Raw genomic sequence first — 26,554 nt, 5'->3', positions numbered from 1 at the left:
GACCAAAATCACTCATGAACTGTTTTATTGTTTTGGAAGATTGCCCAGATTTTCCTGTGTGTTTTGACCTGTCAAGTGATGGATTGATTACAGTGTTATAGTCTCCCCCTATAATTATTGGACCGTTAGAAATGTTTGAAAGAGAAGAGAAGAAATTTACAAAGAAGGAGGAATCATCAGAGTTTGGCCCATAAATGTTGCCAATTGTAATTGGATTATTATTGATTGAAATGTTAATAATGATAAAACGGCCTTCAGGATCTGAAATGGTTGTATGGTGGTTAAACTGTATTTTTTTGTTTATTAAGATGCATACTCCTCTTTGTTTTGAATTATAGTGGGAGGAAAAACAGTGGTTAAAATGTGTAGTTTTTAAGCTGTTCTGTGTATATTGAGAGAGGTGTGTTTCCTGTATTAGACATATATCCGCTTGTGTATTTTTTAGGTAATTTAAAACTTTATTTTTTTTTGTTTGTGAACCAACACCACGAATATTCCAAGTTATGAATTTCAATTGCATGAACCTATTATGTATATTTCATAGTTACCTTGTGTGAATATAAGTCTGTGTGTGTGGATGTGAATGTGGTTGAGTGTGTGTGTGTGTGTGTGTGTGTGTGTGTGTGTGTGTGTGTGTGTGTGTGTGTGTGTGTGTGTGTAAATCTATAACAACAAATGACAAATAAAACAGGGATACCTATAAACAACAAATACAGAACATATAAACAGTGAGCAAGGCTATTTAGGTGCATTTAGAATACAATGTGCGTGTGTGGTGCAATTGGGTTAATGAAAGAATATGAAGATTATGAATTGACTATAAATTGAGCATAAACGGATTGGAAATGTTACATTGCTATTTTCAATTATTAGTAAAGCCAGGGAGTAGTGTCTTTGTCTCTAAATAATTGTCCATCAATATATAATTTGTCCACTGTGATGATTGCTTTTTTACCTTGATTGATCATTGTCCTACGGATGGGGAAAAGTAGCTTACGTCTGCGGATGATTTCTTGTGGATATTGATCGTTGAGTCCGTAATGAGTCCCTTTGAGCTGTCGTCCTTGTCGCTGTACCAGTACTTTTTGTTTGAAGTGTTCAAATTTGGCGATGATGGGGCGGGAACGGGTGGAGTTGATGTGTTTCTGTCCTAAACGGTGAACGCGATGGAAAGTGATGTGCTCTACAGTCTCTGGTGAAAGTTTGAGCTGGTTGATCAGGAAGTCCTTAACAGATTTTTCGGGGTCCTCGGTGGATGATTCAGGGATGCCGGAGAAGATTAGATTGTCTCTCATACTGCGTGACTGTATATCCAGGATGGTTTCTTGCATGGCTTTGTTCTCAGCGGTGACGGAGGTAAGTTGACTGTTTACTGTTGAGAGTTTTGTAGTGAGTGTGTCCACGGAGCTTTTCAGTGATTTGTTTTCTTCAGTGAGCGAATCGACTTGTTGTTGACTGTATTCCAGGCTGTGGCGGAGGTTTTGAAATTCTTTGTGCAGTACTTCGATTAGTGAGAGTCTAGATTCCAGGTTAGCTAAGCGCTCGTTGATTGATAAGAGTACGTCGGAACAGCAGTTTGTTTTGATCGGCGTGGAAGCTGGTGATGTTGGTGACGGCGGTGAATCGGTTGATAAGGGTGAATCCGAGGTGCGTGGTTTTTTGGCTTTGCTTGATCGGCCCATTGCAACGTTACAGAGTCTGTTGAAGTGATGGTCAATGTAATCCTCCAGTTGGTCCAGTTCCGAGTTGAAATCCAGGTTTTAAGTTAGGGTTAACGCGGGTGATGTTGTAGCGGAAAAGAAAGAGAAGAAAAAAAAAAAAAAAAAAAAATACAAAGTTTGTTTGTCTTATCTAGCAGCGGCGCGCTGCCATGTTGAATTTCGCACCCAACGCGCACACACACACACTACGTCAGTACGTCATCACGTCATCAGTACGTCTGTAAACACATGTTTGATTGCCTGGATTTAATAAATAAGAAGTAAATATGTAGCAGACAATAGATAATCACGACACGGAGGCGCCGGCGCGTGAACAGGAGCTCCTCTCATAAATTAACCGAAACTCAGCGTATAATGTAGCTTACTTGCCTCACAGACCTGAGAAATGTATCTATAGAAAGCTTTTAAACAGAACAATTCAAAACGAAAGAAAAAAACAGACTGTTCTCTGCTTATGTTATCCGTATGAAATGTGCATTTCTCCCTGGCGCCTTCACTACTGCGAAGATCAAGAGTCAGCATCTTCAACTTCATCTTTGAAGCGACACTGACACACAAAAAACATATGTTTATTAATAAACAATTAAAATGTCTCTTTGCTGTATTTGACATATTTATATTCATTACTTTTGCCGGTTCTTTGTGACAGCTTTTAGGTGCTTTATTGGCAGCATATTTTCCCTGGACCCTACGCCAGGGGTCACCCTCAGCACCCCTACTTCCCGCGGTACCAACTAATGTACAGTAGCCTATGATGTGTTGCATACAGAGTTTATATTTAAATCTTTGGAATTTGAACTTTTTAATTTATTTTCCTCTAAATCACTTTACAGTGTGATGAACAAACTTTTCTTAAAGAGTGTTGTATCACTCTATTAGCACCCTTATGTTGTATACTGTAATAGACATTGTCCAGCGAAATTATGTTTTTGTAAGAAATGTTGTGGGCAAATGTAGAATTGTTTTCTTTAAAACCTGTAAGTGTCATCACTTTCTAAATATTTAATCAACACAAATTGCAGTAGCCATACTGTAGGCTGTCTGATGACATCTGTATCTGACATGGAATTTATATGTATTTACAGTTTTATGCAGCTCAAATGTGGCACAGTAAGTGCATTTACATATACATTTCAATTGCATACTAAGAGACTATTAAATGCCACAGTGAAAAATATGAAGTTACATGTAACAATATTTTCAAGACCGCCAGTAGGTGGCGCCAAGTCAGCCATAAGCAAATTACATAATTATATCATGAAAATATGATACATTAACTCAGTTTCATTGGTCTCAGTTTCTTTAAATTTGGTGGCATTACTGTCGGCCCATCATAATTTCTGACTGAGATAAACGGAACAAATCAAGCGTACATGCGTTCAATCAATCTGTTGATTTAGGATCATACTGGGTGGGACCCAAATGGTGCCCAGTCTAGCCCAATGGTCCAGACAACTCCAGTCTTGGCTGTATAATCAAAAATAAAAATGAGAAACATGCATGCGTCAATAAAATGTATTGCATCAAAACCACAGGAGCTTATGGAATTAGTAGTAGGCTACATGAACATACCCATAAATAATGTAATGTGTAGCCTCTGCTATATTTACAAAGGCACTTCATAAACCCAAATGAAAATCTTAATTGATCTTGCTGTTCATGCTTAGAACTGTTTAGCTTTCCAATTGGGTTTATGAAATGCCTCGGTAAATTTACAATAAAATAGTAGTAAAAAACTCCCGCATAGTATTAAACTTCTTTTAACAAAACGATTAAGACGGAATACATAAAACAACAGCATTATAACAAATAAATAAAAGATATTTGGAAATTTATCTTTAAAATGAAGGCTCAGTTTGTGGTTCATGCTGTTATTTTATTGTTTCTTTGTTGTTGTTGTTTTCAAATACAAACTCACTTATATTATACAAAGAAATATTTTTTAACTAACACATGTTAGCCTATCTTGATCTTTTTTCTCCGCTATCGTCCTGTCAATCATCTCGCTGTCTCACTCTCGCGGCTATGAGTAGTTACATTTTAATTTACCATCATCGGTACCCACCACCATCAGCAGTTTTGCATTACAATATTTGCAATGACCACTCCTTGTCCAAAACTGAGCGTATTGTCTAAAAGAAGAGTTATGACTGCTGCGTATTTACACTTGACAGAACATTGGTCTGAGCTTCACCCGCTCTGCGCTGTCTAGTGCAGCACTACACAGATTTAACTCTGCACAGCTAATTAAAACCGTCTGGGTGCAGATTAATATTTAATATTTCTGATATAGATAGTTCTGTGAAACGCGTTAAGTTGCACAGCCCTGTACAGTTTAAGAAGCGGTACGCAGAGCCATAATTGTTTAGTTGAAAAGAACCGGGGGAATTGCTGATGATATCACAGGCTCAGATTCGGTTGACCAAGCGGCTGAAAGGGGCGTCTCATGACCGCCCACATGTGCAAAACGGATTTTGAAGTCATTTATCCGATTTTTACCGTTTAATGTAGATCTTCAAAGGGAGAAATAAAAAAAGGAATTTAAAAAAAAAAAAAATCGGACCGTTATTTGAATTTGGTTTAGTCGTTTTTCGTTTTCGGATTCAGAAACCAAAAACGGGAGAACGGCTCTTTTTTATCCTTTCTTTGTTTTTGGTTTGAAACAACAAACGAAAAAAAGGTGGTTTCTCGTTATTTTTGTTTTGTGGTTCAAACGAAAAAAAAACAAACTATCAAAACGTACACGGACCCTTTTCCATACTTTTATCCGAACTTGTCCTTTAACTTTAACACTGCTTCAGTGTTCATTTAACACTCAGCTCAGAGTTTATTTAATTCACACTCTATTTTGCTGTGTACAATGTAGCTTATCCATTTTCTCCGAGCATTCCAGTGCGTCGCGCAGGTTCGGCACACAGATTGTATGTATTTGGTACACCGCCTGATATTTAGCGTATGTTATGGCTATGGGTAGTTGTGAGATGCCACATAAATTATTATTGAATATGATAAATTTGTATTTCACGGGACGCAAATTAATGTGTGGGCAACACGGAAGAAAGCTCTGTCTAGCCACGGTTTTATCGAGTCATTTATTAGTCTGGCTGTTTGATGAGAAAGAGATGAAATGTAGTTGCAATAAACTGTAATAATCCATACAACTGTATCAGATGACTATTATTCTGTTGCGCAGAGCTGAACTGATGAAGGCACGGCTTGATCTCTGGTTGACACGTGATTTTTTTTTTCCCAAACCACAGCCCTGCAGCCGATTCTAAAGTTTTCATTGGTCATGTCAATCAATGTACTGATTGCCTACACCAAACACTGATCCCTAAACCTACCCGTCACTGTAACCTAAACCAATGAAATCGGCTGCAGGGCGGGATTTCCGCTGAAGTGGTTTGGGGGGGGAAAAATCACGCCTGGTTGACCAATCAGCGGAAAGGAGCATTTCATTCCCGCTGTGGTGGGGTTAGAGAGGACTCAAGAGCGAGAGTGACAATCTTTAATAGAGTCAAAAGTCAGACCACAGGTAATCCAAACTGAAAAGTCAATAATAAACATCAACAGAGGACACCAGTAGAACTGGCAGAATCACATGAACATAAATCTCCTCTGTGGTACTGGTAGAGACGAACAGCAGGCTGGTAAAACAGCGCCTCGGAGACTCACGGAACTGGATAACGGTGGCGAGCACCGAGCAGGTAATCAGCCTCAGCTTTAAGCACGTAAGGTTTCTGTGGACGTATAGATGAGCACAGGATAATTCCAGTAGAAATTTTCCGTAGGACAAAAATGTTTGGCTCAGCTTGTCAGTGAACTACGGCTCTTTGTAGTAAATGCCGCTCCATCTGAAAGCAGGTGAAGGTGATTTACTACTAATCAAGGAACCGGCTTTACTGATTAGATGCGCATAACAACATCGTGCGATTAATCGTGCAGCCCTACTTTTATCTTTGTTTTCATCACACTTTGTCCTAATCCGCCAAATGGAAAAGCAATTAAACCAAAATGAATAAACAGCTTCAATATTCTATCTCTACATGGGCGGGTGTCATGATCCTGTCTCCTTCTCTGTCTCCCTCTGCTGGACACACACACACACACCGCTTTCTCTTTCATTACTGACAGCTGTTATCACTTTTCATTACGCTCATTCCTCTCCACCTGTTCCTAATCTCCTCTCATTATCTTGGCTTCTTCTAACCCTCTCTTGCCCTGTCTTGTTGTCAGATTGTTCGATGTCTCAGATGCTCACTAACCAGAGTTTATCTCAGTCTTGTCCTGTCCTGTCGTGTGAGTCCTACGGAAAATTTCTACTGGAATTATCCTGTGCTCATCTATACGTCCACAGAAACCTTACGTGCTTAAAGCTGAGGCTGATTACCTGCTCGGTGCTCGCCACCGTTATCCAGTTCCGTGAGTCTCCGAGGCGCTGTTTTACCAGCCTGCTGTTCGTCTCTACCAGTACCACAGAGGAGATTTATGTTCATGTGATTCTGACAGTTCTACTGGTGTCCTCTGTTGATGTTTATTATTGACTTTTCAGTTTGGATTACCTGTGGTCTGACTTTTGACTCTATTAAAGATTGTCACTCTCGCTCTTGAGTCCTCTCTAACCCCACCACAGCGGGAATGAAATGCTCCTTTCCGCTGATTGGTCAACCAGGCGTGATTTTCCCCCCCAAACCACTTCAGCGGAAATCCCGCCCTGCAGCCGATTTCATTGGTTTAGGTTACAGTGACGGGTAGGTTTAGGGATCAGTGTTTGGTGTAGGCAATCAGTACATTGATTGACATGACCAATGAAAACTTTAGAATCGGCTGCAGGGCTGTGGTTTGGGAAAAAAAAAATCACGTGTCAACCAGAGATCAAGCCGTGCCTTCATCAGTTCAGCTCTGCGCAACAGAATAATAGTCATCTGATACAGTTGTATGGATTATTACAGTTTATTGCAACTACATTTCATCTCTTTCTCATCAAACAGCCAGACTAATAAATGACTCGATAAAACCGTGGCTAGACAGAGCTTTCTTCCGTGTTGCCCACACATTAATTTGCGTCCCGTGAAATACAAATTTATCATATTCAATAATAATTTATGTGGCATCTCACAACTACCCATAGCCATAACATACGCTAAATATCAGGCGGTGTACCAAATACACACAATCTGTGTGCCGAACCTGCGCGACGCACTGGAATGCTCGGAGAAAATGGATAAGCTACATTGTACACAGCAAAATAGAGTGTGAATTAAATAAACTCTGAGCTGAGTGTTAAATGAACACTGAAGCAGTGTTAAAGTTAAAGGACAAGTTCTGTATTTTACACTTAAAGCCCTGTTTTAAGATCGTTTCTGATGAAATAGAACGGTTAAGATTGAAATTTGGACACATGCTGCTGTCCTGAGAATTTTAGGTGTTCTAAAACCTAAACCTCCAACCCCAATCAAACACACCTGGACCAGCAAATCAAGCTGTTCAGGGTTGCTTGATAATTATTAGGCAGGTTTTTTGGAACAGGGTTGGAACTGAAGTCTGCAGGACAGTAGCACTCCAGGAGCAGGGTTGGAGATCCCTGGATTAGAGCATTCACACCGCACGCAGAGGCGGCGAGGCAGCGCGTAGCAGAGCAGGAGCAGCCACTAGTATATTCCTGCACAGCCAGACGCTGCAGTTTCAGGACCCCAGTTCTAAGACCGCAGTTCCAGGACCCTAGGTTTTTGTGACAGCACAACCTACCGAACTGGATGATACAGCGGCTCTAGGATCCAGGTGGTTTAGTTTGTACATATTATCAAGATCCACCTATTATCTTAAGTCTTGTTAGAAAAAAAAAAAGATATATATTTTAACAAATAAGATTATGGAATAGAAAAGCTCCTGCAGCAGGTGGATTAAGATCAAGTACCATCAAGCTACATACCACAAATTAAAAGATTAATATTACACTTTTACTTAAAGCTCACTTTAAACCACCATTGAGTATTGTTTTATCATATTCCGGTCGCACGGAAATCACACACAAACCACATGTATTCGAAATCGTGCATGTATTAGCTTCTTGTTTCAGGTGAAGAGGTGTCTTAGCTTTATTATCACGGAGGTCAGAATGAGGAAGTGTACGTACACAGGAGCGCGTAATGCAGAAGGGCAGGATTATGGTCACGTTGAAACCACGTGAGATGATTGACAGCGGTACAGCGAATGAAAGATCGCTGAGATCATAAGTTATGCAAATCAGGAAGAGGAGACACAGATCGCTCTGTGTTCGCCGATTGAGCTTCACTTTGCATAATTCAGTGGAAAATGAATAGAAATGTTATTCTATGACAAAATATTTTACATGATGATAAATAATTTTTTCTCCAAATATGCGCACCGTTGGACTAATAGTCCTGGCGGTTGCTGTATGTATGTGCACTCAAATAAACTGGAGAAGACGTGAATGACTGCTTTATGAGTGATGATTTCTATTCAAAATAACGAACGTTACAGATTAATAATTTTGCACTCCTGTCATAAATTAAGAAATGAATGTCACTGCAAACCAGTTTTATCATAAACAGAGGTCAAATATCGAAGCTGGAGTCTTAATCTCTCTAATGCTGCTCATTTTGTCCAGATCAAATAAGTAAGAGTGTGATGTTTTACACATTACATTTTAATGAGTAATGAATGTTGAACAACAATAATCTGGCCCACATGCAGCATGGAATGACGGCACTTGGGCGGACCACTCCTGTTTGCCAGATCTGGGCCACAAGCAGGCCATAGCAATGCCACATGTCAGCCAGAGCAAAGAAATAAACTAGAACTGGACCTTATCTGAGCCTCGAAGTCTGTGTATATTAAACATGGAGTCATCTCAGCCTTAATAATCCAAGCACTTATCAAGCAGAATCACTGAAGGAAAGAAGAGAACAGAAAAAGACGAGCAGAAACACAAGAACTACAACTGACTTCAGATACAGTCTTAGATGAACTCACCTGAAGAGAAAAGAAGACATTACATCTGTGAAGATCTCAGCAGAGGAGGATTAAACAACTCCACAAACAGCATTACCAGCTTCACTTATTACTAACCAGACTGACTTTATTTCTGTCTGTTCATTTAAAACTGGGGATTTTGTTGTGAGATCCAGACCATCCCAGGGCCGTCATTCTTTGCTGTATGTTGGCCAAGAGAAACTGGCTGTGTGACCCGGAGCTGGGCCAGAGAACAATTGCTATCTGGGTTAGTGGATTTACAAATGCAAAACATGAGTATAGAGTTTATTTTGTCTTTTTCAGACTCAACCAGGAACATCTCAGTGTCCATCAGTCCATCTGGTGTAATAGTGGAGGGAGATTCAGTGACTCTGAACTGCATCAGTGACTCAAACCCTCACTTGTACAATCAAATTGACTTTTTAAGTCTTATCAGTTTAAACATTCAAGCTGAGAGAGTTTATGGCTTCGGGAGGGGCGGATGTGCGCGTGCGCGTGTCATTCAGAACACAAGGCAAAATGAGTGTGTTCTTGCAAAACAGAACATGGCAAAATAATCATTTTTACTCGATTGTACTATTTCGGTGATTGTTGGGAGCCAAAATCGAAATCGAAATTCAATTAATTGCACAACCCTAGAAGTCTATAATGTGTTATGTGTATGCTAAGCCAAAGAGATGTGTTTTTAGTCTAGTACTGACAGACTGTGTCTGCTTCCCGGACAGTGTTAGGAAGATTGTTCCAAAGTTTTGGTGCTAAATAGGAAAATGATCTACCGCCAGCAGTCGATTTAGATATTCTAGGTATTATCAACTGGCCAGAACTTTGAGATCGCAATAGACGTGAAGGACTATAATGCGTTAAGAGCTCGCTCAAGTACTGGGGAGCTAAACCATTTAGTGCTTTGTAAGTAATCAGCAATATTTTAAAATGTATACAATGTTTAATAGGCAGCCAATGCAGTGTTGACAGAACCGGGCTAATATGGTCATATTTCCTGGTTCTGGTAAGAACTCTAGCGGCTGCGTTTTGGACCAGCTGTAGTTTAGACACGTGACTATCAAATGAAAGTTTGGTATCAAAGTGCACACCCAGGTTCCTAACCGAGGATGAGGACTTGACAGGAGGACGAGGACTTGATAGAAAATATTGATGTTGATATTGATATTGAAGCACCAAATTTACTACACAATATAGGCCCACCTTATTAATAAAGCATACACAGGAAGGAAAATGCCATTGACGTGAAATTTTGCGTGTCACGTTCAAATAGGCTCTTGTCTGTAGGCTATATAGTTTCCTCCCATAGAGCCTATTATAAAGAAAAAGCTTAACGTCAATGCAGTAAGACGGTGATATTAAAACTCAGTATTCTACACCTTATTGAACATGCAACGCGCTATTGCACGTTAAGTGTTTTTTAATGGTTTTTCTATGGGTGTTGTTCATAATCTGATTTAATCTGTTTGCCTCTACAAAGTATGCTTTATTAATAAGGTAGGCCTATTGTGTACTAGATTTGGTGCTTCAGTATCCCTCACATTAAGCGTCTTAAATGGGGGAGAACGCTTTATTACGCTGCCGTTGTCTGTTTTAGCAGCTACTGTCATCTAGTGGTAGCAGGTTTTCTCAGACAGTGTGTGTGGATCGTGCAAGGCTAGACTGGCGAAATGAAAGTCTTAAAATCCAAATGAATCCAATAGGATCGACTCAGAAACGAGTCAATGAATTAACGCGTGTCACCTCATCCACAAATGCACATATTACTTGTTGCATGAACAAATTCTGACCTACATTAATACAAAATCGAGGTTTTGTAACAACTATGTCTCTAATGAATCATTTTGAGAGACAGAGAGAGAGAAGACGCATCACAGCTGAACACTCATGCAGCTTGTGAAATTGCGTCTTGGAGGAAGTTTTACAATGATTGATTTGATTTTAAAAATCTGATTTTAAAATAATTTAAATTCATACAATATACATGCTAAAGTGAATCAATGTTTGCGGGGGAATTTCCTGCATTATAATTGGTGGACCTGCGGAAATTATTAAAATACTTATTGAAGTATTATCTGGTATATTATTTATTTTAAGAGAAAGTAAATTTTTTTAAGAATTGTTGGAAGGTGTCTTTCAATTTATATTTAACGATATTATTACAAAACTATTTTCCTGTTATCTCTGTAAAGCTGCTTTGAAACAATCTGTATTGTAAAAAGTGCTATATAAATAAAGGTGACTTGACCTGACTTGACTTACATTAAGCATCTTAAATGGGGAAGAACGCTTTATTACACTGCCGTTGTCTGTTTCAGCAGCTACTGCCATCTAGTGGTAGCAGGTTTTCTCAGACAGTGTGTGTGGATTGTGCAAGGCTAAACCGGCGAAATGAAAGTCTCAAAATCCAAATGAATCCAATAGGATCGACTCAGAAACGAGTCAATGAATTAACGCGTCACCTCATCCACAAATGCACATATTAATTGTTGCATGCACAAATTCTGACCTACATTAATACAAGATCGAGGTTTTGTATTAACAACTATGTCTCTATTTGTATAAAATGATGCACATTCACGTGATTCTGGATTTTGCACACACAAGTTGTATTGTATTAGTTTAAATGTAGTGACGCACATTTGTGAATTTGTCAAATAGATTTAAAAATTATTTGAAATATAACTTTTTTATTAAAATTTTTAGATTTGAAAATTAATCATTTTGATACTATTGTTGTAAACCTTTTCCTTGTTCAGTGTAGGAGACTTAGAAGCAAAAGACCAGGAGACTTGATAGTTTCTTCAGCAGGATTCTTTATTGAGAACACGAGCTGTCGGTAGCTGCAGTCATCAAGTCAAGTCTAACTAAGGGAACTTTTCATTGTAGTTTATAACATTTCAAGGGGGAGGGATATACATATAGTTGGAGACTTCTCTGAAACAAAGCAAATGTAAATAAGGTATACAGATTGTGGAACCTGCTCAGCATGAGACACGAGAAAAGGACAGTGCAGGACATCTCATACTGAGACAAGAACTCCAAGACAAACGGTCTCAGTAATAAAATAGCAGGTGTTCAAACTTGCTCAGCATGAGTTTCATCCGGTAAACAACGAGAACAGGAAAAGCCTTCTCGTACTGAGATGGGACAGTCAGGAATATCCCGCTGGGAACCCCTACCCTTTGCAGAGATTTCCTGATCTCATAATTTATAAACTTTCTCACTATAAAATACTATTGTATTGGAAATCTAAATTAAACATTTAAATAAAATTTCTAATCCTACATTTCCCCCTTTGAGAGTTCTAAATAACTCTCACAAAATACAAATTTAAACACTTAAATGTTCATTCTTGTAATTTGTGATCGTTACAGGCATATAACACATGTTCTGTGTTTGCTTTTCTGCAATTGCATGCTTACACAGAAACAAACATGCAATTTTGGGGTCCGTGACGTCCCTACGGGTAATAGTCTTTTCTGGTTGGAACTGTGATTTTCTCGTGAGAGGCGTGATTCATATGTTGAATGAAACACTTGATACTGTGGACGCATAGATAGCACGCCAGTAGAACAAACAACAACATAATTTCTATTTCCTTTATCCACAGCCAGGCTTTCCCAATCAAGTTTCCGAACCATGAAAAATTTACTTCAGTCATCTGGTTTAATTTTGCTGAAAGATCAAGAATATAAATATTGCATCAGAATAATGCACTGATTGCAATATTGAATCAGAATATTGCACTGATTGCACTGATTGGACTGTTTTTGAAGCTGCTACCAATGATCTGGATGAGCTCACAGATACTGTAACATCATATATAAGTTTCTGTGAGGATACATGCATTCCTACCAGGACATTCTTATCATTCACTAATGATAAACCATGGTTTACTGGGAAACTCAAACACCTTCGTCATGCCAAAGAGGATGCTTACAGAAGTGGGGATAAAATCTTGTATAACCAGGCCAGAAACAGATTGACAAAGGAGATCAGAGTTGCTAAAAGGAACTACTCTGATAAACTGAAAAACCAGTTTTCATCCAACGACCCATCATCAGTCTGGAATGGCCTGAGGAACATTACCAACTACAAGTCACCATCCCCTCGATCTGTGGACAATCAACACCTGGCTGACGATTTAAATTCATTTTACTGCCGGTTTGAAAAGCCCTCATTCACACCACACACCCGGTCTGATCTGCACTTCACACATTCAGCATCACCTCCTGTTCTCCAATTATCACTCCCCCCTCCTGCCATCCAACCTGAGCTTAAGGTCTGTGTGGAGGACGTGAGCCGAGTCTTCAAAAAACAGAAGACTAGGAAAGCTTCAGGCCCAGACGGCATCTCATCTGCTTGTTTAAAAGCCTGCGCTGACCAACTGGCCCCGGTCTTCACGCAGATCTTCAACAGATCATTGGAGCAGTGTGAAGTTCCCTGCTGCTTCAAACGGTCCACTATCATTCCTGTCCCCAAAAAAACCAAAATCACTGGACTTAATGACTACAGACCTGTCGCTCTCACGTCTGTGGTCATGAAGTCGTTTGAAAGACTGGTGCTGGCCCACCTGAAGGACATCACTGGACCCCTGCTGGATCCCTTTCAGTTTGCTTACAGAGCAAACAGGTCTGTGGATGATGCAGTCAACATGGGACTGCATTATATCCTGCAACATCTCGACAGACCAGGGACTTATGCAAGGATCCTCTTTGTGGACTTCAGTTCGGCCTTCAATACCATCATGCCTGGTCTTCTCACAGCCAAACTGACCCAGCTCTCCATACCATCCTCGATCTGTCAGTGGATCACCAGCTTCCTGACGGACCGGCAGCAGCAAGTGAGACTGGGGAAACACACATCCAAGACACTCACAATCAGCACTGGTGCTCCCCAAGGGTGCGTTCTCTCCCCACTGCTCTTCTCCCTGTACACTAATGACTGCACTTCTAAAGACCCCACTGTCAAGCTCCTGAAATTTGCAGACGACACCACTGTCATCGGTCTCATCCGAAACGGTGACGAGTCTGCTTACAGACTGGAGGTTGAACAGCTGGCTGCCTGGTGCAGTTATAACAACCTTGAGCTGAACACGCTCAAAACAGTGGAGATGATCGTGGACTTCAGGAGGAACAGCTCAGCACTCCTCCCACTCACCATCATGAACAGCACTGTGGAAGCAGTGGAGTCATTCAGGTTCCTGGGCACTATCATCTCTCAGGACCTGAAGTGGGACAATCACATTGACTCCACTGTGAAAAAGGCCCAGCAGAGACTGTACTTCCTTCGCCAGCTGAGGAAGTTCAACCTGCCACAGGATCTGCTGATTCAGTTCTACTCAGCCGTCATTGAGTCTGTCTTGTGCGCTTCCATCACTTTCTGGTTTGGTTCAGCTACCAAATCAGACATCAGGAGACTACAACGGACAGTCCGGACTGCGGAGAGGATTATTGGTGCCCCCCTGCCAAACCTCCAGGACCTGTACTCTTCCAGAGTGAGGAAGAGAGCAGGTAAAATCATCACAGACTCCACTCACCCTGGACACCACCTGTTTGAACTGTTACCGTCAAGACGGAGACTCAGATCACTGGCCACAAGAACATCTCGGCACAGGAACAGTTTCTTCCCACAGGCCATTTCCCTCCTGAACAGTTAACACTCCTCCCAAGGCATATGCCTGTAAGTGCAATACTCCCACTGTTTAGTGCAATATCCCACAACTCAGGTGATACTTATATGTAGATTTATTTATTTATAATATTCAAAACACTGTAAATAGGTTCATAATCTGTAAATCTGAAAATGTCTATTCTGACTAAACCCAACTGTGATAGTTTTATTCTCATATATTTATATTTTTATTTTTTATTCTTATAATTTGTAGTATTATGTTTCATGTTGTATTTGTATATGTCCACTGGAAGCCTCAGTACCAAAACAAATTCCTTGTGTGTGCAAGCACACTTGGCAATAAAGCTCTTTTCTGATTCTGATTCTGATTCTGAATGTCTTGTTGGATTTTGATCAAGTTCTCAGTTGGATCCATTAACCCGGTGCAGCACTCAGGTCCGATGATGGTGCAGGCTCCTCCTCGCGTTGCTAGAATGTAATCCAAGGCCAAGGTCTGTTTTGTAAGATCATTATCTTGTGTGAAGCGAGAGTGTCCGTGATGTTACCAAGGGCCAAAGCCGTATCATTGGCCCATTTCTGTACAGAATTCGATAAGCTTCTGACTTGATCAAGGGCTTGCATGACACCATAAGATAGTATTAATGCTCCAAGAGTTCTTGACCACCATGTTTGTGCACAAGTGAGTCCTGAAATGCAGCCATCTGCTTTGTTAGTGGTATAGGAGCTGAATTTTGTGTCCTGTGGGGAGCTAGGGGTGGAGTGTTTATTTTCTCTGATAGCTGGTAGAACATAAACCAGGGTGCACCTTCCGTTAAATTGGCTGGGGAGGATGCTGTAGAAAAAATTTCCACATAACCAAAAAGTGTCAGTTGGTGGAGAGATCATACACAACTGATTTATTGCAAAAAAAATTTGGTAGGGATGGGTTTCTGGAGAAACACTCTGTTAAGTCCTTTTCCTCTTTCTTATCTGTTGTAGTAAAGTACACATGGGATTCTGTTCCTCTTTCAATCACAAAGCTGCAACGTTCACGAGGAATTTCACCCAGTGGAGTCGATGCTGGAGCATAATTTTCCATTCACCAATAGAACATCATTGGCAGGAGTAGATCTGTCATGATGGGAGTAGCTGAAGTTAGGTTGCAGGATGGTAGTCCTGGAATGCAACACGGAGAAGCTGGAGGAATTGTTGTATTGTGACATGTATCCTTGTTGTATAATTCACTGGTATGATGATTGAATAAGGTACACGTGTCACATTTGGAGATAGGGTGTGCCACCCAGGGGATTCCGGCTCCTACTGAAGGTGCGTGTGGCATGCAAACGTCCTTTCCAGCGAACAAGGCATTTCTTGACATATTCATCAGCTCTAAGAATATGCTGTTTCTGGAGTCCACACTTTGTGCGATGTCCATGATGCTTAGTAGAACGACAATCTTGATCAGGTTGATGGATGACTGAATGTTTTGTATGTGAGTCTCTGCATTGAGTATTTTTTTTTAGCTAGCGAGCATGTTCTTGTTAGGGCTACTAGTTCTGCAGCTTGAGCTGAAAAATGATCTGGAAGACGTCCTGAAGCTAACACTTCCGTGGTGGACGTTACTGCATAACCTGCTCGCCTGTTACCTTCAATTACTTGAGCTGAACTGTCAACAAACAACTCAAATTCTGAATTCTCTATGGGAGTTTCTTTACTTCACTCGTAGGTGTATATGTAAGTGTTACACAATCGTGAGTCATTTCTCCTTCATCCTCTAACAAATTCTCCGTCATTGCAGACATCATACATGAGGATGGGTTCGTGACTGGTGCACACTGTAAAACAATGTTCGGAGCTGTGAGAGTTGCTAACCAATTTCCCCGACGGGAGGAGGTTACAGAAGTGACTTTTGCTTGATTCATTAGTGCGGACACTGCATGAGGGCATTTAACATTTACAGTCTGACCTAACACCATTACTGTTGAAGCCTGAAGAGCTAGATGAACTGCCTGCACTCCTCTAAGACATTGGCCCATACCTTGAGCGACTCTGTCAAGTTTACCAGAATAGTAATGAATTGGGCGTAAACTGCCCCCATGATCTTGCATTAGACATGCAGTCATAAAGCCTAAGTGTTCATGGACATAAAGCACAAAGGGTCTATCAGATTGGGCAATTCCTAATGCTGGTGCTTGACATAGTGCTCTCTTTAAATCATTGAATGCTTTGAGGTGAAGTTCTTCCATACACACAGTATCTGAATCTTTACCATGGCCTTTCAAGAAGTCATAGAGAGGCTGTGCAATCGAGGCATATTCTTCAATCCACGGTCTACAGTAACCTGCTGTTCCTAAAAATGAGTGGAGTGTTTTAATGGTAGTAGGCGGAGGTATGGTTTTGACTGAAGCTGCTCGATCCTGTGTAATGGATCTATTTCCTGCACCAATTGTTTGACCCAGAAATGTGAATTGTTTTTTTAGCAATTTGAGCTTTGTGAAAGCTGCATTTGTGTCCTTTTTTATGCAAATAGTCCAACAATGATGCCAATTCAGTTTGATGTACCTCGTGATCTGTTGAGGCAATCTAAATATCATCGACGTTTTGGATCATAGTGGACTGTTTTACTGGACATTCTGGGTCACACAAATCACGTCTGACAGCCTGATGGTATATGGTTGGGGAGTTTTGAAATCCCTGTGGCAAATGTGTCCACCGGTATTGTTCCTAGTCAACTGTGAAAGATAACCATGGCTGGCTGTCAGATTGCAATGGTACAGAAAATAATACATTAGACATATCAATAACTGAAAAAATCTTACACTCCAATAGTAGGCCATTACAAATTGTGGAAGGATCTGCCACTAGAGGGGTGATTTTATCAATATGATTATTGGCTACTCTGTAGTCTATGGTGAGTCTCCATGTCCCATTGGATTTCTTGATGGGCCATATGGGTGAATTACATGGACTGTTGGTTTTAACTAGCACTCCTTGCGTCAGCAATTTTTCTACAATAGGCTTGATTCCCTGTATATACATTCCTTTTTGATCGGATATTGTTTGGTGACCGGAGGTGGAGTCCCAGTCAATTTTATTGGTTCTACACCTGTCAATAAACCACAGTCATCCTTGTCTTTAGCCCAAATTGGATGATTCTGTAAGAAAGCATACTCTGGAGGGATTGCATTATTGGTAGAAACTTGTGCTGAGGAAATTTTAATGCTAGCAAATTCTGAGGACATGTCTAAAGTTAGATGTACTTGTCTCAGGAGATCCATGCCTAAAATTGCACCTGTATTTAATGGAGCACATAGCAGTTTTGTAGTCAGAGTTTTCAGGCCAAATTTTACCTCTATGGGCGGAGTTTCATACAAAACAGAATCTTCACCTATTACGCCAGTTAAACAAAGTTTGGTTTTCTTGTACGGGATGTTTAAACCTTTAGCCAATTTTGTAGGAATTACTGTAATTTCTGCACCGGTATCAAGCAAAAAGTCAATCTCATTCTCTTGTATGCAACCTTTCACAAAAATTCTTGTGTCATTATGATGGATTACAGGTGAAAGGTAGCTACTCACAACTCCAACAATTAGTTTTTTTCCTGGTCTTTTTGTGCTCTCAGACGAGCCTGAACGAGCTGTCCTAAAGTTTCAGTGGACACTTGCGGAACTACTTCAGGGTTGTATGCAGGCTGAGAAGGAGCAGAATTATGCATAGCATTTCTTTTTGTATCTTGCAACTTCTTCCTACACTCTTTCTCCCAATGTCCTAATTTTCCACAATAGTGGCATGTGCCTACTTTTTTAGACCACCGGCTTTCTTGTTTTTCTGTGCTAAATGTAGCTGCTGCTGCTACTCTCACTTTGGCTTTAAGAGCTTTTAAGTCAGGGTAAATGTTATCCGGCTGACTAACTTCTTCTACATCAATTTTTTCTATAGGTTTGTTGCGGTTCAATTTCTTGGTCAATGCGGAAACTCTAGCACGTAGCTCTTTGTTCTCTTTCTCTGGTTCTGAGTTATGCTGAGACTGTTGTGTAGCTAGTGCTAAACCAAATTCTCTATGGCAGCATAATATTCCTTTCACATTTTTTTGTGGATACCTGCCTCAAGCACCTTTTTACACTCATCTAGCGACCAAGTCTTGTCTGGATGAATCTCATATTTCTGTGTTAGTTCTTGTCTGACTTTTTCTGTGACTATTAGGTTCATTTGTTCTCCTATCAGTGTTTTGAATTCACTATCTGACTACAAAGGAGTAGCAAGACCACCTTTTTCAGTTGTTGGAATCAACCTAGCATTCCTTCTAACCATTTTTGTGAGTTTCTTTGTTACCACATAAACAAAACACTAAAACTTCTCTGATCAAACAGAGGGAACACTCAAAACTGATCAAGTACCGTTAACCTTCCTTCAAATTACTAGCACTTTTAGGCTAATCTTTTCCTGCTTAAAAGAACAGAAGATAAACAATTCTTCTCTGTTGAAAAACAGAGGATAAAACCAACTTCCCTGACTATACAGAGGATGAACACTTCCCTGGCAAAGCAGAGGATAAAACAAAATATTACCACGTAATGCTAACCTTCTCTGTGAAACAGAGGATCACCAAAAAAAATAAAAAAATAATAATAACTAGCACGTAATGCTAAATTCTTCCCTGCCTGACAACAGAGGATCACTTTCATCTCTAACAGAAAACTTTAGAGGATAAACTTAGTTACGAAACTCTACAGCAGTCTGTTAACTCTTCTATGGCGGCGCAGATGACTAACAAATTTGTACTGGTCTTCAGCGGTACTTTGAATGGAGTGAAACTCACCAAATTTTTGTTGTATAGAAAGATTGCTCAGCACGAGTTTCACCCGGTAAACAACGAGAACAGGAAAAGCCTAGCCTTCTCGTACTGAGACGGGACAGTCAGGAATATCCTGCTGCATGGGAACCCCTACCGTTTGCAGAGATTTCCTGGTCTCATCATTTATAAACTTTTTCAATATAAAATACTATTGTATTGGAAATCTAAATTAAACATTTAAATAAAATTTGTAATCCTACACTATATTCATCCCATATGAGTACAGATCAAATTAGTCTTTTAAAAAACTGGAGATTGTGTTTGAATGAGATGATTTAAGATTATTTTTTTTTGTCATTTTCAGACTCACCAAGGAGCGTCTCAGTGTCCATCAGTCCATCTGGTGTAATAGTGGAGGGAGATTCATTGACTCTGAGATGCAACAGTGACTCAAACCCTCCTGCAGAAATCAGCTGGTTTAAAGGAGGAACAATTGTAGGATCTGGAAGAATCTACAGCATCTCAAAGATCAGCTCTGATGACAGTGGAGAATACAAGTGCAAGTCCATCAATGAACATGGAGAGAAATACTCTGATACTGTGACTTTAAACGTCATGTGTGAGTTAATGATGGTTCAGTAACTGTGATCAACAAATTAGTGGATTAACAAATGCAAAACATGAGTATAGAGTTTATTTTGTCCTTTTCAGACTCACCCAGGAACGTCTCAGTGTCCATCAGTCCATTTGGTGTAATAGTGGAGGGAGATTCAGTGACTCTGAACTGCATCAGTGACTCAAACCCTCCTGCAGAAATCAGCTGGTTTAAAGGAGAAAGGAAGATTTTGCAATCTGGTGAAACCTACAGCATCACTTATATTAAGTCTGAGTCCAGCGGAGACTATCATTGCTCTGCTAGAAATAAACATGGGTCTCAGACTTCTGCTGCTGTGAATGTGAAAATAATGTGTCAGTCTGCCTTTATTTCTGGAACATTATTTGTGCAATTATTTCTTACTGCATGTCATTTTAAACTTTTTGTCTTTACAGATCCTCCCAGGGGCGTCTCAGTGTTCATCAGTCCATCTGGTGTAATAGTGGAGGGAAATTCAGTGACTCTTAACTGCATCAGTGACTCAAACCCTCCTGCAGAAATCAGCTGGTTTAAAGGAGGAACGATTGTAGGATCTGGAAGAATCTACAACATCTCAAAGATCAGCTCTGATGACAGTGGAGAATACAAGTGCAAGTCCAACAATACACATGGAGAGAAATACTCTGATCCTGTGACTTTAAACGTCATGTGTGAGTATATGATAAAACAAAAGATGCTGTTGAACATTTCAGGATGTTAAAAGGATGTTCAACAATAATTATTTACACAAACTGTTTTACTATTCCTTTTAACAATAAGTTTGGTGATTGTTATTAGACCCACCCAGGAACGTCTCAGTGTTGATTCGTGGATCTGGTGTAATAGTGGAGGGAGATTCGGTGACTCTGAAGTGCATCAGTGACTCAAACCCCCCTGCTCTGAACTTCAGCTGGTTTAAGGAGAATGAAACCTCAGCTGTTGGATCTGGACAGAGTTTCAGTGCACTACAGAGTGGACGCTTCTACTGTCAGGCTCACAATCAACATGGATCTCAGAGATCAGACACTGTAACTGTCACAGGTGAAGGTTGTAACCGTCTCCCTATCCACACCCTAGTGATACACGCCATAAAATGAATTTGAGGGAGGGAACCACAGACCAAACTTATATTAGAATATAAAGAGTGTATAAACAGTTCAAAGATAAACCTCAACAAAACAATAGAAATGCTTTCAGTTTATATCAGACGACCCACACAAGTATATTTCATAACATAACCCATCAAACACTGAATATGCAATAACATAAACCCCAACGATTCACACAAATGCAACAGTGTAGTTGATGAGTACCAATAAAAAATGAGAACTGAAAACCTTAGTTTTTCACTGTCATGTGATCCACTGAGTACATCCAATGCTTTGTATCATAGAGTCAATTGTTCCATTTGCAGCGATGGAGAGGAATGGAAAAACAGTCCCATGACAGAGGTGAAGCAGGAACTAGTTTAATCCACAACGATTCCAAATCTCAAAAAGTCAGGCTTTGAAGCTACCGTAGGTTATAGAACTCTCATGTTTCAGTTTGAGTTGCAGCCTTGAGCCTCATTGACAAAAGGAAAAATAGAGGATATTTAAAGAGTCCTTCTACTAACAAAATATACATACTAGCATAAGTTTGCCAGTTTCAAACTGAACAACAGCCGTAAAACCTAAAAATAAAACTAAATACAGCTTACACAGGAAATAACCAGAGTTGTCATTAACGATCAGACAAAGAAAAACACTTAAGTTACTTGATTGAGCTTTAAAACAATAGTTTCTGAATCTGGACTCTGAGCAGAGAGAAGAACCATGGCCCATTCATAATTTGCATACTATCCGTCCTAAATAGTATTCGAAAATAGGATTAGTACATCCCAAATCGTAGTATGTTGAAATGAGTGTTCCAAAGATACCTGGATGGTCTACTATTTCCGGTCAGAATCCGAAGTGCAGATCGATGCACACGCTGTCGGCTAATATTGCCCACAACCCATCGCGCGTTGGACTAGGATTCGGTTAGAAATACAAACACGAGTGAAAAATGTTAAAAGTTAAAAAACTACAGACATGGAGGATGCGCGAGACCGGCGGTTATGTAGAGAGGTTTAGATAAAGGTGGTTTGAGTGATTAATTATCAGTATCTAAACTGACAAAAATTTATTTATTCAACGTTGTCTACGTTATATTGCATCTGCAGCAGCATTGTGAACTTTTGTAAAGATACGTTTAGCCATTACCTTTTAAATGCATCATTATATTCAAATTGCAAACACATGAGGAGAGTCTCATGAAAGACCCACAACTTCAGAGGAACTTGCTACTACATTTCTCTCCGAAACGGTAGGAAATCAAATTAGATTGAATGGAGGATTTGAACTGTGACAAGATGATTGACAGGGCAGTTTAGGTGACAGCATAGATATATACACTAGATGTCGCCTTGGCTACAGCAGTTCATTGGAACGAATGTGCCAATAAGAGCCGCCATCATGGCACAGGGGACCTCCTCTTTAATGCATCAGTGTAAATGTAGGAAAAGGTCTAACGGAAATAAAATCACCATAAATCATCATGAATGCGATTTTCTAGATGTTTTGGTTCGTTCCAATGGTCAGACATGTATTTATCATTGAGTCGAGATAAATTTTAAAACATTTACAAAATTTCACATTCTTGTGAAATGTAATCCCTTGCTGTCTGGTTTTTAGATTTTGTTCGTGTGAACATCCATACACGGCACAAAAGTCCGGCATCATTCATGAATTCAGCGCTACCTAGCTACTTCCTATGACAAGACCCCTGTTCCAAGATGGCGGCGGTTTTGACGCATGCTTACAACCCCAAGGCGACATCTAGTGTATATATATATATATATGAGGAGACAGGATGCACGTGACAGATCTGTCCGTTAAAGATGACATGATAGTATGTCCCAAAGCTTGCCTACTCTTTTGCTACACACTCAGAAGTATGTACTTTTTCTTCACAAAAAGAGTACACACTTTTAGGTCGTAGTATAAGTAGGTGAATTGGGACTGGGCCCATGCTTCCCTTTCTCCAAACAAACCTGACTGCTTCTCCCACATGGCTATATACAAGGGAGCATGACACCTAGAGCCCCCTACTGCATAGCAGTGGCATTACAAAACAAAAAAAGAAAACAGTAACCAAACTCTGGGTGTTTACAAGGATTGTAAGAGCAAATCTGTATAACTTCCTTTAGTCTGGATTGATAATCTTAGCTGATAATGTGGTTACAATTTATTTCGATAGTCACTTTAGACATTCTACCAACTATAAGTAACTTTTCAACTAGATGTCAACTAACTGTCATTAGAGTATTAGTAGGCTGTAGTAGACTGTCAGTAGACTGTTAGGTTAGGGTTAGGTGTTACAGAGTTGCCAACTTTTGAGGTTTGCTTGGAGTGAGATTTGTTGAGGGGGGTGGGGGGGTGGGGGTGTGAGAGATATTTTTGAGGGGGGGGGGGGGGGGGGGGGGGGGGGTGTTGTAGGCTACTGTATCACGTGCCGTTTGAACTGACGAGTTACAGCGATCTGTCACATTTAAAAGCGCCAAACGTTGGAAATATTGACAGAATCTGACAGCTGAGAATTTGTTCCATATCAAAAGTAACCTTCTCTGTCTAGTCTGTCGGTGTCAGTATCCTCTTTGTCCGCGATTTTTCTCTGCGTGAGAAAATACAGTGGTCCAATCAGTAGTTAAGAGCCTGAACTAGCTTACAGTAATTCAGAAATTAGTGCACATGAGTGAAAAAAAAATACAGCACAGAAGAATGTCTAATTTAGCCTGAGATTTCATTGTTGAGCGTGAGACCGTGAGATTGAGGCTGAATGCGTGAGTGTCACGCCAGATGCGTGAGGGTTGGCAACCCTGTGTTAGGGTTCGGGTTAGGAGAACAAGTTGACTTGTAGTTACTATGTTACATATAGTCAGTAGAATATCTGTTGGGGGACCAACAAAATAAAGTGTTAGCAGATATTAAGCAGACAGTCTACTAATAATCTAATAACAGTTAGTTGACATGTAGCTGCAAAGTAACTTATAGTTAGTTGAATGTCTAAAGTGGACTATCGAAATAAAGTGTTACCGATAATGTTTATCTCTTTCAGTGCATCCTAGATCCAGATGGCATGAAGTCTTTGTGATCACAGTGGAATGTGGAGCAATATTCATCCTCGTCATCATCATTATCATCATTCTCCTGTTTATAATGTGAGAACCACAAACAACATTGATCATTTCAAATATATTCATCCATATGCTATTAATTTATGTCATTATTACAGAAAGAAACGAATGATTGTTAAATCTGAAGATCTTACTGAGGAACCGGTAATTGATCCAAACACAACATGACTTTACAGAAGCAGAAAATCTGTGTAATCTGTCTTTGTGATCTGCATTCAGCACGAGTAGCAGAGTCCGATCACATACAAATAAGTCGATTATATATATGTATATATATATATATATATATATATGTATAATGCTATTTATTTAGTTTTATCCATATAATGCTATTAATTTAGCTTGCCTTACTCCTATTTTTTATGAAAGTCATTCTGTCTCTGTCCATATAGCTCTCTTATTACAATGAAGACCCAGCTCTTGAGCTCAAGTCCACGACCTCTGACCTGCACGACACACTCACAGTAAGTGAGACGTCAAAGTCAGATTCTCCATCACGGATGATCACATGACCGATCTCTCGCTCTCTTTCACACAGACCGTTGATCGCAGACCTCCTGAAGACTCCTGAAGACTCTTGACTCTTGCCCGAGCACATTTGACCCCCAAAGTCTGGTTCGTTTGTATAGTGTGATCGCTCCATACCGTGTCCTGGCGCGATTCGCTGAACCGCCCCTTTCCCGCTTGGAAGAACACGGTTCAGTTGGGCTCAGGGCACTACGCATGTAGTGTGATCGCTAACCACGCTGGAGCACAGAACTACTACTACTATTAAGATTAGATGAAATTAACTGGAATTAAGTGCAAATAAAAGAAGACATCAAATCTCTCACAATCTCAGCAGACTACAACTCCACTTGTAGATGATAAAGATCAAGTAGAGAGTAGATCAAGTATTCCCTAATCTCTGGTCTATCTTTGTCTAAACTGATATTTAAATTTAGAAAAACAATTGGTTGTGTGTATATGTGACTGCATCATTTAATGTAGAGTATTTTAACATAATTATTAATAATTCTCAAGAATTATTAATAACAACAAATAAGTGAAATTAATAATTGAACTCTGGGGATTTTGTTGTGCACGACGAACAGGAATTGTAGTTTGGAAGTAAAGCTGCAAATTGGGGCATTCAGATTCCTCCATAATAATCTTCTGAAACGTGTAGTACAATCAAGTGAAAATTGAGACACACCATACATTATAAATCACACACACACACACACACACACACACACACACACACACACACACACACACACACACACACTCCAACCTCTGTGCCGGGAGCAGCAGCTCATTTGCATTTAAAAGGACACACCTAAAACTACGCGTTTTTGCTCACTCTCAAAATGGGACCATTTTAACATGCTTTAGATAATGATTTGTCAGGCATTTAACCACCACTTTAAATGCATTGTGAGTACAAGACAGTGGTTAAGTGGGAATGGGGGACAATCAAGCCAGGGAACGGTAGAAGGCAACCGCACCTAGTTTGAGTACACCCTTAGTGTCAGAACCTGCAGCTCTTCTCAATATAATCAATAAAATGATCTTCAGTATAGTCTGATTATTTTATGTATCTTGTGAAAGTTTTATAATGTTATTGATGAACCTCAGTCAGTCTTACTTCATCTTACTGTAATGAACCAATCCTGAGCTCTGTGGGCGGAGCCACACATGATTGACAGCGATCATCAGTGATGAGTCACTAAAGAGATTTATTTAACCCTCATTTTGTTCTCTTTGACCATTTGCAAGAGAATAACCGTTATCGTGTGCTGGACTGATGTAATGTATACGTTTATTTCTGTTTAATATTTCTTTGAGTGTAATCTTACATTAATATCCCAGTTAACACGTTGATCTCACAGTGATCTCTCCATATGACCATAATGTGAGTTCACAGTGAGCTAAAAGTGTAACCGCAAAGCGCACTCACTGTGTGCTCATATTATGGCCACAATGTGAGTCACCCCAGATAGAAATGTTATTTGACATGGACTCCAACATCACACAGACATCAAATTTTGGTTGAAAATGAAAATTGGGTTGACGTTCAAACATTTGATATCAAGCTCCAACTTCATTAAACAACACCACAAACCGCTTTACCAGCTTCACTTATTACTAACCAGATTGTATTTATGTCATATGTGTGGAAAAGTTCTTATTGAGATTAACAGAGGTTTAGATGTTGATGATTTATTGAAATTAATAGTTTGGTTTGATGTCACCATTATGGTGATCAGTGTTTGCTTTAGTTTGACACTTGATGTTTAACATAAGTTTATCTCTGGCTGTTGTAACTGTTAGTTATGACAAGAACAGTAAGATAAAATGTGATCAGATGATATCAGCTACTGCATGATGAAGATGATGAGGTAATCACCATGTAATGCTCTGATCAGCTGATCTCTTTAAGCCAGTCATGTGTGTTATTAATTTCATGTAATTGATTATAGTAAAGTTTCTATTGCATGACATCCAACAGTGTTTACATAAAAAAATCAGATAATTAAAAAAACCTAAACATGTTTTACTGCTAGTTTACTAAGACAAACCTCAAGAATCAG

General features: G+C 39.8%; 1 protein-coding gene across 5 annotated transcripts in view; it reads left to right on the top strand.

Moving 5' to 3' along the window:
- LOC143710415 (B-cell receptor CD22-like) overlaps positions 1 to 25,542 on the top strand; it is a 38,797-nt gene extending 13,255 nt beyond the window's left edge. For 3 of the 5 annotated variants that reach the window (XM_077201368.1, XM_077201367.1, XM_077201366.1), the window contains exons 5-12: positions 19,493 to 19,747; positions 19,840 to 20,097; positions 20,179 to 20,433; positions 20,561 to 20,803; positions 23,900 to 24,002; positions 24,077 to 24,122; positions 24,371 to 24,442; positions 24,517 to 25,542. In XM_077201368.1, coding sequence (XP_077057483.1) covers positions 19,493 to 19,747; positions 19,840 to 20,097; positions 20,179 to 20,433; positions 20,561 to 20,803; positions 23,900 to 24,002; positions 24,077 to 24,122; positions 24,371 to 24,442; positions 24,517 to 24,549 — 1,265 coding nt within the window. In that variant the 3' untranslated portion in view covers positions 24,550 to 25,542. The remainder of the gene's footprint in view (positions 1 to 19,492; positions 19,748 to 19,839; positions 20,098 to 20,178; positions 20,434 to 20,560; positions 20,804 to 23,899; positions 24,003 to 24,076; positions 24,123 to 24,370; positions 24,443 to 24,516) is intronic. The other 2 variants (XM_077201370.1, XM_077201369.1) reach the window with 1 other exon arrangement.
- Positions 25,543 to 26,554: the final 1,012 nt, after the last annotated feature.

This window comes from Siphateles boraxobius, unplaced genomic scaffold, assembly GCF_051911475.1.
Source record: "Siphateles boraxobius isolate OS27281-9 unplaced genomic scaffold, OSU_SipBor_1 47, whole genome shotgun sequence".
Taxonomy (NCBI): domain Eukaryota; kingdom Metazoa; phylum Chordata; class Actinopteri; order Cypriniformes; family Leuciscidae; genus Siphateles; species Siphateles boraxobius.
Note: the sequence above shows the minus strand (reverse complement) of the source record. Positions and strands in the feature narration are given on the sequence as shown.